We start from the raw sequence: 11303 nt of genomic DNA, 5'->3' as shown, positions 1-11303 counted from the left end.
GATACATGACAAGGTACACAAGTGATTAAAATGCTATTTTAACCTGTACCAAAATTTTATTGCTTTCTTTCAGAATTTGCACCTATACAGATTTCCTTTGTAAACAGCTATCAAACTTTCTTTGATTATCTTTTTCCATAAGCTAAGAAATGATAACATTTTTGTATGCAACATAATACAGGTAGAAAGAGAATGACATAAAATGCACAAAACTGAGATTCTATAGAGCACTACTTTGACCAAAAACCCAAGACTAGAAATGAAAAGTAATTAGATTAATACAACTGTAAGATGACGTATTTTCACTTGGTCGTTTTTTATTCAAAAGTTTTCCAAAAGAAAATCAACAGAAATACTAAGGTACCAATCTAAATTAATTTACATTTCAAAAATGTTTTCTTGGCTTAAACAACACATCTTAGGAAACAAAACTACAGAATGAGTCATTTGGAACCGGACAAATAAGTTACCACTGGCAAGTTTGTGGCACGAGTAAAACAAAAATAAAAAATTAATTCTCTTGATCATATAGACATCTCTATGAAAATCTTTTTCAAACAATCTGTACAAAAGGTCTTTCTTCATAAATTAAGTTTCTTTATAATTTAATGGCTGTCTACAATGTCATGTTTTAGGTAACTGATCATTTCTTTATGTACAGCGGATTTTTTTTCCAAATCTTATCCAGATAATGAGTATGGCACTTAGTTCAGATATTAACAGGAGCCAATTCCACATGGTTATATAGACCTCTCAGATTTCAGTCTTGAACAATACGTAACAATCCAATATTTGTCTGTCGCTCTGATTCTAGCAATCATCCAAGTACATGGTAATGCTGCAATTTGCCTGGACTTTGACACAACAGAAATATTCTAGGGAGTACTGATCAAGTAATACCACAACTGTTTTGCTTTATACAAGATATATGTGTTGAGAATCTAACAAAGCTATTTAAAAAAAACTCTTCAGCAGCAAATATTTTGAAACTATGAAATTTACTGATGACAAGAACTTAATACATTGACATATTACAATAATTCTGAAAAATAGCTAAACATATGAAAAAATAACTTGTTTAGCCCTAGCTCCTGAGCTAGAGTAATTTGGTCTAGTGAGGCAGGCAGGCCCAGCAACCTGACCCAGTAAAACAGAAAATACAACCCTGAGGTAGATAACTGATCAAACAGCTGACCAGACAAATGCACAGTCTCTTGGAAGACAACCTATTTTATTTCTTTTTAAATACAAAGTCATGAATAAATGAGGTGAGCTCTACTGGCTTGATGTGAAATAAAACTGATTCTATCAGGTAAAGCTCCAAATAGTTATCAGTGATTTCATAGCTTCAAAATCATTCTTATTACTCTAGCACATGTAGTGAAGATGATGGTAATGGAAATTATATAAAGTGTGGCACTGCTTAGATCAAAATCTTCCTTCATGCTTCTTTGTGTCCCTACATTTAAAAAAATTAAATGCAAATGCACATAAAAAGGCACATCTAATCGCAAACTGGTCCGGCACAAAACAAAGTAAAAGTGTACAGAAGAAATTCTAGGCTGAGAGAAAATTTTTTTTTTCCATTTGACTAGTTGCTAGCTCATAATTCTTTGGTAATATTAACTTTCAAAAGTGCCAAGTCTTTTTTGATATACCTAATGAAGAGCTAGTACCCATTCAAAATTATGTCACTCTCAGTTTATTTTCGATGAACAAAACTGGTTTAGCTTTCATATTTTTCTCTAAAAGCAACTCATTTATTTACTACCTTGTGAGCATTCATAAATCACCTAAGCTTTAGCAACTCTCTTAAAACCTGCTAAAGCAGAAGAAAAAAACATTCTGTTATGACAGGTGCACCCACACTTACCCCTTTTATCTACTCTAAGACTACAACATCAATTTATTTTGAAAAAAGCCAAAAGATTTTTTTCATTTTTACTATGTAGCAGAATTCCTAACTCATTTCTATTATCAGATGAATTTACAACCCAACCACCTTAAAAACACTTCATTCTGTTAAAATTTCATCAAACTCAGAAAATGTGTTTCACCCAACACATGCTTTTTCCTCTTAAAATTTCTACCTCAATTATTACTTAGCTAAGAACAATTAAAAGTATAAAAAAAATCTACAATACATTAAAAAGGTGTGATCCACAACCAGTCAAATTAGGACTATCAATTCTATAAAAGTCTATTTATGCTGATTTACAAGGCATTACTGAGCCATTTTTTATGGCCAAAGCACTATCTTATAGAGGTTTTGAAAATGCTTCAGCTACTGAAACATGAGGTTTAAGGCAAATTGTAGCTCGAGGAAAAAATCTATATCACATCACTTTACCGATAATAAAGTAGGCATCTAACAAAAGAACTCTTAACAATTTAACACTTCACAACAACACTCACACAGCAAGCGTAGTATATCAGTGGAAGATACCTGGTCTACTTTGAAACTTCAGAAAAAATCCTGGTATATAATACAGAAGAAGTAATATAAGTCATAACAGAAGTCTTTAGTCTACGAAGACCAATCTGCCATGCACCTTGAATAATAAATTTCACTCTCTCAATCTATGCATACAGAAGGTTTATGTTACTGTTTAGACAAATTCTTAAAAATAAGCTTTCTTTCCTTAATAAAATAAACTTATTTCCCGGAGGTTTATTTACCCCTTAATGAATGTAAGCATTTATATGTACTTCACAGAACTTATACCAAAATAGTCTGTTTCAGTTGATTTTATTACAAATATTTTTTCAGAACCTGTGCAAAAGGTTGACAATGTTAAAGCATATTGGATTAGAATCCGTGATTGTTTCAGTCCTTGAATGTCTTCCGCTAAGTGGGGAAGGGCCATCATTGCACATCTGAAATACAAAAATCAGGAAGACAAACTTTTACAAAGGACATCTTCACTGTTTTTAAGCAGATGAGCATCACAAAAGATTTTTCATTTTTCCTGCATTATCTCTTTCTGTATGTTCCATTTGCCAAAGTAAACAAAGGAACATATAGAACCATCGCTGAATGAAGGAAAAATGAAACATTTGCATTTTATATCATGCCTTTTGCATTCTTAGGATATCTAGTGGTCAATTATTTAGGCAAGTATGGCAGTCAATTTACCCACAGCAAGACTCTATAAATATCAATGAGTTATATGATCTCCAAGAATGCAGCACTTTCGTTTGAACATCACGAGTGTGAATCTTCACATATGAAAGTACGTTTAAAATACAGGCATGTATCTTGTCCTGTAGGAATATCGCCTGTGAGAAAAAGGCAAATGATGCACAAGAAACCTGAAGGCAAAGCAGAAACGTCGTATCCTGATTATAGAAATGTAACTATTCGTGAAGTACACCACTTCATAGCCAAATAGGCCATACTAGATAAAAATGTCCAAATTATAAAATGGTCTAATATTACACAAACGTAAACATCTTATTTTAGCTGAATGTCAAATTGTATTTTATGTACTAATTCCAGTGAAAAGATGAGAAATTAACATGAACGTAAATAACTGATTGAGCTATTTTCATTAAAAGTAAGCAATTTGGCAGTTTCTTACAGAAAAGGCAGGAGCAAAATAAATATTGAAATGTAGGTGTATGTTTTAGTTTATTAATGAGCTGCAGATATTTGTCATTTCATTAAAAATATGGCTAGAATGAACTGATGCTTATTCAATCTAACGTTAACATATCGTGAAACGTGCACACTATTTCCTTAACCTTGAAGCTGTGCCTTTCTGCTGATAAACTGTTGGATCCAAACTTTTACATCAAAAGTTGACATAATATTTGATTATAGTATCAAAATAATCAGAGGAATTACTTATTAATTCACAGTTGAACTTTAGGACTATCCTAAAGTAAAGACATTCATGAACATTTTACATATTGGGGGAGATCCTACTATCCCAGGCCGAGAGATTTCAGTGGGGCCAGATCCGTGTGATCTACACTGGGCGTCCGGCCCGAGCGCTTCTCCTGAAGCCGCCAGCTCCGTGCCGGAAATAGGCGTGGAGTTGTATTATGTATTCAAGAGGACATTTTAATGTCATTTGAATATGATTAAAGGCCCCAGGACTGAAGTCTCCGGGTCTACTAGCCTCTCCCACCCCGCTAGGAGTATTCCATACAGTAGCTCCACACTTTCGGGAAGCTAGAGGCCCGATCGCACTGGAGTGAAGAGGGAGGGAGGGGGGGGGGGGCAATTGGGGCTCCCCAGAGGGTTGGGTGACGGGTAGAGAGGGGTGCCTCCTGGGCATTGGCACTCTGGTAGTGGAGCACAGTGCCAATGCCCAGGGGGCATCTTGGCACTGCCCACCGGGCATGCGGCAGTAGACCGCTCTGCATGCTGAATTCAGCCTCTCCAGTGGGAATAGGCCCTGCCCCTGAAATTTAATGATATTCGCGCTGATGGCCTCTGCAGTGCACAGAGTGTGGGAAATTTTTGTCTGAACTTTCACTGAAGAAAACCTGCGTGAATTACTCCAGTTTTCAAGCGAATTCGACACTTTTGAATTTTTTTGGGAGAATTCTGCCCATTATCCACTATGCCATTCAAGCAACTAGATACATTATGAAAGTGCAACCAAAATGCTTTTAAGATGTTTCTGATTTAAATTACCCACAGTGCATTGGCATCTGGTTGGTGTATTTTTTGTCAATTTGACCTAAAAACTTCAAAGGGATAAATAAATCATCAATACATACAACAATTATTAGCTACCTGAGAATTACTTGCTTTGCTGATAGGAGTAGGGAGAGTGTTCAGTTGATGTCTCTACAGAAACTTGCTGCTGCTGACTAGGCTCCTGTGATAATGAAATGCAATCAATAAGGCACATGCTGAAATCATTAGATCCTTACTACAATTAGGTCATTTGTCATGAATTCATTTGTAGATTTTCACTATTATCATTTTTTAAAAAACAGATTACTAGCTCGCATTCTCAAGATTAATTGCATCAATCACAGACAAAAGGTCATTTCACTGTTGAGACAATGATATCAGAAAGGCAGTACAGACAGTATAGTTTTCCAATCATAGTATTCTACAAAACATGCTTTTGAAATGGGCAGAGTTCTGTTAATTGCATCAAACATTTATTGAGATATCAATATAACAAACATATTAATAGTTTAGTAAGCATTATACAATAAGCACTTGACATTAAAATAATTATCCATGTACATATTTAACCCAAGTACAGAATTACTATTTTGGTATAAAAAGTGGCACGGTGGCACAGTGGTCAGCGCTGTTGCCTCACAGTGCCATGGATTGGGTCACTGACTGAGTGGAGTTTGCACGTTCTCCACTATGTGTGTGTAGGTTCCCTCCGGGGGCTCTGGTTTCCTCCCACAGTCCAAAGATGTGCAGGTTAGGTGAACTGGTCATGCTAAATTCTCCCTCAGTGTACCCAAACAGGTGCCGGAGTGTGGCAACTAGGGGATTTTCACAGTAACTTCATTGAGATGTTAATGTAAGCCTACTTGTGAGTAATGATTAAACTTTAACTTTAAGTCCTGTTATTGCATATTCAATGCCTAGACTGAGTTGTGTGCATATGCATATTTCACTTTTTGGAATAGAAAGTGGTGACAATAGTTTATTTGCACGAGTAAAACATGAGTTTTATTCTCTAATTGAGAATATTTCGACTGACTTCCAAGTGGGTGTGGAAAAGTTAACTTGTTATTTTGAGAGATTGAAATATCTGAATGTATTTCATTGAGGACCCAATTTAAGAAAAAAACAAAATTCTTGTTTCAATAACTGCTTATAATCGATGAAAATGTTATAAGCACACCAATACTCACCTCCACTGGAACAGGTGCTGTTGACACATGTGTGTACTGGGGGATATATGTTCCCTGCATAGCAGTAGCAGCAGGCATGTACTTTAAAAATAAAATAGAAAGAAAACAATATGAACAGTCTTTGATGGCCATAATCTTGCTGTTGTGATCATGAAGATCTGAATACACTAATAAATTAGACTTGTGGTACACTCTAACCTTCATTCTAAGTTAAATCAAAGTGTATCAAATTAATTAATTATGTGCCCATTCCAACACAGTCACAATATTTTACAACTGACATATTATACATTTGCAAACCACTTCATAAAACTTCTAAAATGATTTGCATATTTAAAAATATGCATATATATTTTTGCTTTGCAATTTTTTGGTATATATTCTTTAACTCCAATTGTTCAAAGTTATCAATTACAACCATAAAAATTAAAAACAATTCTTGATCTGCTACTTTCTCTTAATGAATAACTGCACGATGTGTGGAAAAAAAATAGGGGCAATAAGATTTTTAAATAGCCTGTATGAAGGGAAAGAGTTGGGGTATTGGAGGTTGGAAGTTAAACAAATACAAAGCAAAATGGTAAAGGGGCCAACAGACAGGGAGGAGGAAACGACTTGGCAAAATAAGGTGTCTTAGGCAGTACTAGCGGGATTACAGATAAAATCAAGAGACTGGTAGCACAAATGGATAGAGAAACACAACAGGAAAGTAAACAGTTGTATTAAATGCATTTAAACTACTTTCCAAAGCAGCATGTTCTAAAGCCTAGAAGGGAACAGATGATATTCTATTAAATTATGACAACGAACCAAAAATAATAACCAGCCTACTAGTAAGGGAGGATCTTGAAAATAATGGCATGACTAAGTTTGCCATCCAGCTTGAAAGGATGAGACTTAAACAAGCTAATGTTGAGGAAGGAATTGACTGGAATAAAATTAGAGAAATTAGTTAGGAAATCTAAAGACCAACAGTGGAATCTATGTAGAACAAGTAGATTACAGAACAATATTTGCAGCTCAAGGGCAATAGAGTTACTTCTGAGATTTTTTCATTCATTTGTGGGATGTGGGCATTGCTGGCTAGGCTGGCATTTATTGCCCATCCCTAATTGCCCTTGAGTTGATGGAATGATTATCTGTGAGAGATGTTTGAACCATCCTTAAACCATGAGGAGCTATAAATTTATTGCAGGTGATAGAGCAATGGCACCTCTCATGTCTTTCACACTGAAATCAATTGAAAAGCAATTCAGATAGAGTGGATAAGGGTTTGTCAATACACTATCACTGATTTTGCACTGAAGTCAAAGACAAATGTGTATCTTTAGAATGTAAAGATCAAAGTGTAGGAATGAAATTGAAAGACTTACAGCAAGAAAGAAAATAAAAGATAAAGACAGAATGTGGATAAAATATGCAGATAGTATAAAGGATATTAACAAAAGTTTTTTTGAGTACATCAAGTAACTGAAGAAAACAGATTTCATTCCAAATTTGCATGTGTGGTTCACACGTGACGCTGACGCGGTGGCCCGGAAAAGCTGGCATTGCCGGAAATCCTGAGATCCAGGCACCCTTTGATCTCCAATAAGAAATAAGGAAATCCCCCCACATGCACACAGAGACCATCACTGCCTCCCACCCCCCCAATGGAGCTCCCCAGCAGGGCCCTCCAATGGCACTGCCCCGGCATGTCCCTCTCCTCCAAGGGCTGTACTTAATTGTGTGCCCCCAGCTAGTTCCTTTTTCCAGGCTTACGTTTTGCGAAACCTGTTATAAACCTCCCTGGGGCAATTTCTAATGTAGGAGAAATGATACGACGACCCTGAAGAATTCCTGGAATGATGTCCTGGAGCTGAGATGATTGACGTCCAATCATCACAGCCATTTTCCTTTGTGCCAGGTATGACTGTGAAAGGTCTCCCTCGATTCCCATTGACACCAGTTTTGCTACGGTTCCTTGATGCCATACTCGGTGAAATACTGCCGTGATGTCAAGGCCAGTCACTCTCACCTCATTCCTGGCATTCAGCTCTTTTGTCCATGTTTGAACCAAGGCTGGAAAGATGTATGGAGCTGGGTGGCCCAAAGTCTGAGTCTCACTGAACAGGTTTTTGTTGAGTGCCGCTTAACAGCACTGTTACAACACCCGCCTTTACTTTGTCAATGATTGAAAGAAAGCAATTGGCCAGATGTCATTTATTACAATTTTTATGGACAGGACATATTTGAGAAATTTTGCAGTGTGTCAGGTAGGTGCCAGTGTTGTACCTGTACTGTAACAGCTTGGGTAGGGATATGATAAGTTCTGAAGCACGTCGTCAATACTGCAGCTGAGGTCAGAAGCTGAGTGACCCTGGCGGAACCTGAGCTGAGCATCCATGAGCAGATTATTGCCGAGTAAATGCTGCTTGATAGCGCTGTTCATGATCCCTTCCATCACTTTACTGATGATCGAGAGTAGACTGATGGGGTGCTAATTGGTCAGATTGGAAGTATCCTGTTTCTTGTGTACAGGACATACCTAGGCAATTTTCCACATTGCCGTTTACATGCCAGTATTGTAGCTGTACTGGAACAACTTGGATAGTGCTGCGGCAAGTTCTGGATCACAAGTCTTCAATATTGCTGGAATATTGTCAGGCCCCTTAGCCTTTGCAGTGTCCAATGCCTTCAGCTGTTTCTAAATATCGCTTGGGGTGAATTCAATTGGCTGAAGACTGTTGTAAATGCTTCAGTCTTATCTTTTACACTGATGTGCTGGGCTCCTCCATCATTGAGAGGATGGGGATATTTGTGGAGCCTTCTCCTCCAGCGATTTGTTTAATTGTCCACCATCATTTACGGTTAAATGTGGCAGGACTGGAGAGCTTAGATCTGATCCATTGGTTGTGGGATCACTTGTCTATTACTTGCTGCTTATGCTGTTTGGCACGCAAATAGTCCTGTTTTGTAGCTTCATCAGGTTGTCACCTCATTTTTAGGTATGCCTGGTAATGCTCCTGGCATGCCCTCCTGCAATCCATATTGAACCAGGGTTGATCCCCTAGCTTGGTGATAATGGTAGAATGAGGCTATTGCCGGGCCATTAGGTTATAGATTGTGGTTGAGTTCAATTCTGCTGCTGCTAATGACTCTTAGTGCCTCATGAATGCCCAATTTTGAGATGCTAGATCTATTCAAAGTCAATTCCATTTAGCACGTGGTAGTGCCACACAAAATGATGAAGAGTATTCTCAATGTGAAGATGGGATTGTGTCTCCACAAGGACAGTGTGGTGACACTCCAATGTTATGGACAAATGCATCTGTCACAGGCAGGTTTGGTGAGGATGAGGTCAAGTATGTTTTCCCTCTTGTTGGTTCCCTCATCACCTGCCACAGTCCCAGGCTATTCGTTATGTCCTTTAGGACTTGGTCAGCTCAGTCTGTGGTGGTACTACTGAGTCACACTTGGCGATGGACATTGAATTCCCCCATCCAGAGTACATTCTGCGCCCTTGCCACTCTCAGAGCTTTCTCCATGTGGTATCCAACATGGAGGAGTACTAATTCATCAGCTGAGAGGGGATAGTGTGTCGTTGTCAGCAGGTGATTTCCTTGCCCATGTTTGACCTAGTGTTATGAGACTGCATGGGGTCCTGAGTTGATGTTCAGGATTCCCAGGGCAACTCCCTCCCGACTATATACCACTGCGCTGCCTCCTCTGCTGGGTCTGTCCTGCCTGTGACACAGGGCATACCCAGGAATGATGGTAGTGGTGTGAGGGACATTATCTGTCAGGTATGATTCCGTGAGTATGACTACACCAAGCTGTTGCTTGACTAGTCTGTGAGACAGCTCTTCTGTTGTATTTCCGCTGCCAAGGTCGATGCCGGTGGTCCATCTGGTTTTATTCCTTTTTGTTCCATATGCAGTTGTTGAATACAACTGAGTGGCTTGCTAGGCCATTTCAGAGGGCATTTAAGACAACCACATTGACATGGCTCTGGGGTCACATGTTAGCCAGACCAGATAAAGATAGCAGATTTCCTTCCCTAAAGGGTATTAGTGAAACCTGATGGGCTTTTACAACAATCTACAATGGTTTTATGTTCATCTTCAAGACTTTTAATTCCAGATATTTTGAGTTTTAAATTCCACCATCTGTCATGTTGGTATATGAACCTGGGTTCCAGAACATTACCCTGGGTCTCTGGATTAATAATCAAGCGACAATACCACTGTGCCACCTCCCCTAAATTGATTATCTGAAAAAACAAACTGATTACAGAGAACCTGCATGTCTTTGTCAAAGCTAAATTGGTGTACACCTCATCTGGTAGAGTTCTTTGAGGACGTTAAAAAAAACTTGCATTTGTACATACCTTTCATTCCATTATGAAGTTTAAAGAACTTTAATGCCAATTAGTTACTTCTCCCATTATGTCATTGTTGTAATACGAATGAGATACCTAATTTACACACAGCATGGCCCCACAGTGTTAATGGTCTTGTTGGTCTCACTTGAGGGTTAAACGTTTGCCACAGAAATGTAAAATTCCTCTGCTTTCCTTTCAATAATATTACAGAGCTTTAAAATCAAGCTGAACAGGCAGAACGGGCCATATTTTAACATCTCATCTAAAAGATAAGAGCTCCGAAATGCAGCAGTTAATCATTATTGTATTGAAATGTCAGACTAGATTCCAAGCTCAATACCTCTGGTGGGTGTGACCAGATAACCTTCTGACTCAGAGATGGAAGTGATACTATTATTTTATTTGCAAATGTGCAAATGATAGAATAAATGTTGGCGGAAAATCAAAATATAAAACTATTAGTTGGGGAGATAAATTAATAGGCAAAATGTCTGAAGTACCAAAATATGTCAGAGAATCTAGGTAGACATTATACACACTTCAGCCACTAAGCAGTTTAAGGATCAGCACTGTAGAGTTTGGAAAGTACTCCTGTAGAATAGCATGAAATGAACAACCATTCAGCAGATGTGCAGCATCCTAAACTGCATTGCTGCAATTGACTGCTGTTCTGGAGTCTCCAGGTCTGGGTTTTTCTGCTGTTACCTTCTTACACCTGGAATGGCTGAGCTTGAACTGGAAATAGCATGGTAACGCAAAGCTCGGTGATCGTTCATCAGGCAGGGTGATGTGGAAAGAGTTTCTTACAGCTGTTAAAATTCCTTCCTTCCTCATCTTCCAGCCTCATGAGAGTCTGCCTGATTACAAAAGGCTAGAGTAAGCATTTCTAACTATCTTCAACTAGAAGTGTCAAATGGATGAGCCATTTTGGCTTCCTCCTGAGGTACCTAGCATCACAGATGCCAATCTTCAGCAAATACAATTCATTCCTCGTGTTATCAAGAAATTTCTGAAAGCACTGAATACTATAAAAGCTACGGGTCCAGACAACATTCCAGCAGAAGTTCTGAAGACTTGTGCTCCAGAACTAGCGAAGCTG

At 38.2% G+C, this 11303-nt stretch overlaps 1 protein-coding gene across 9 annotated transcripts in view; it reads right to left on the bottom strand.

The window, feature by feature from the left end:
* Positions 1-292: 292 nt before the first annotated feature.
* Positions 293-11303, bottom strand: part of LOC144503629 (RNA-binding motif, single-stranded-interacting protein 1-like) — a 240687-nt gene continuing 229676 nt past the window's right edge. For all 9 annotated transcript variants that reach the window (XM_078228267.1, XM_078228268.1, XM_078228271.1 and 6 more), the window contains 3 exons: positions 5842-5922; positions 4748-4832; positions 293-2877 (listed from right to left, as the gene is read on the bottom strand). In XM_078228267.1, coding sequence (XP_078084393.1) covers positions 4755-4832; positions 5842-5922 — 159 coding nt within the window. In that variant the 3' untranslated portion in view covers positions 293-2877; positions 4748-4754. The remainder of the gene's footprint in view (positions 2878-4747; positions 4833-5841; positions 5923-11303) is intronic.

The sequence above is a fragment of the Mustelus asterias genome, chromosome 14 (genome assembly GCF_964213995.1).
Source record: "Mustelus asterias chromosome 14, sMusAst1.hap1.1, whole genome shotgun sequence".
Taxonomy (NCBI): Eukaryota; Metazoa; Chordata; class Chondrichthyes; order Carcharhiniformes; family Triakidae; genus Mustelus; species Mustelus asterias.
The sequence above is the reverse complement of the archived record's forward strand: the minus strand, read 5'-3'. Positions and strand labels throughout refer to the sequence as shown.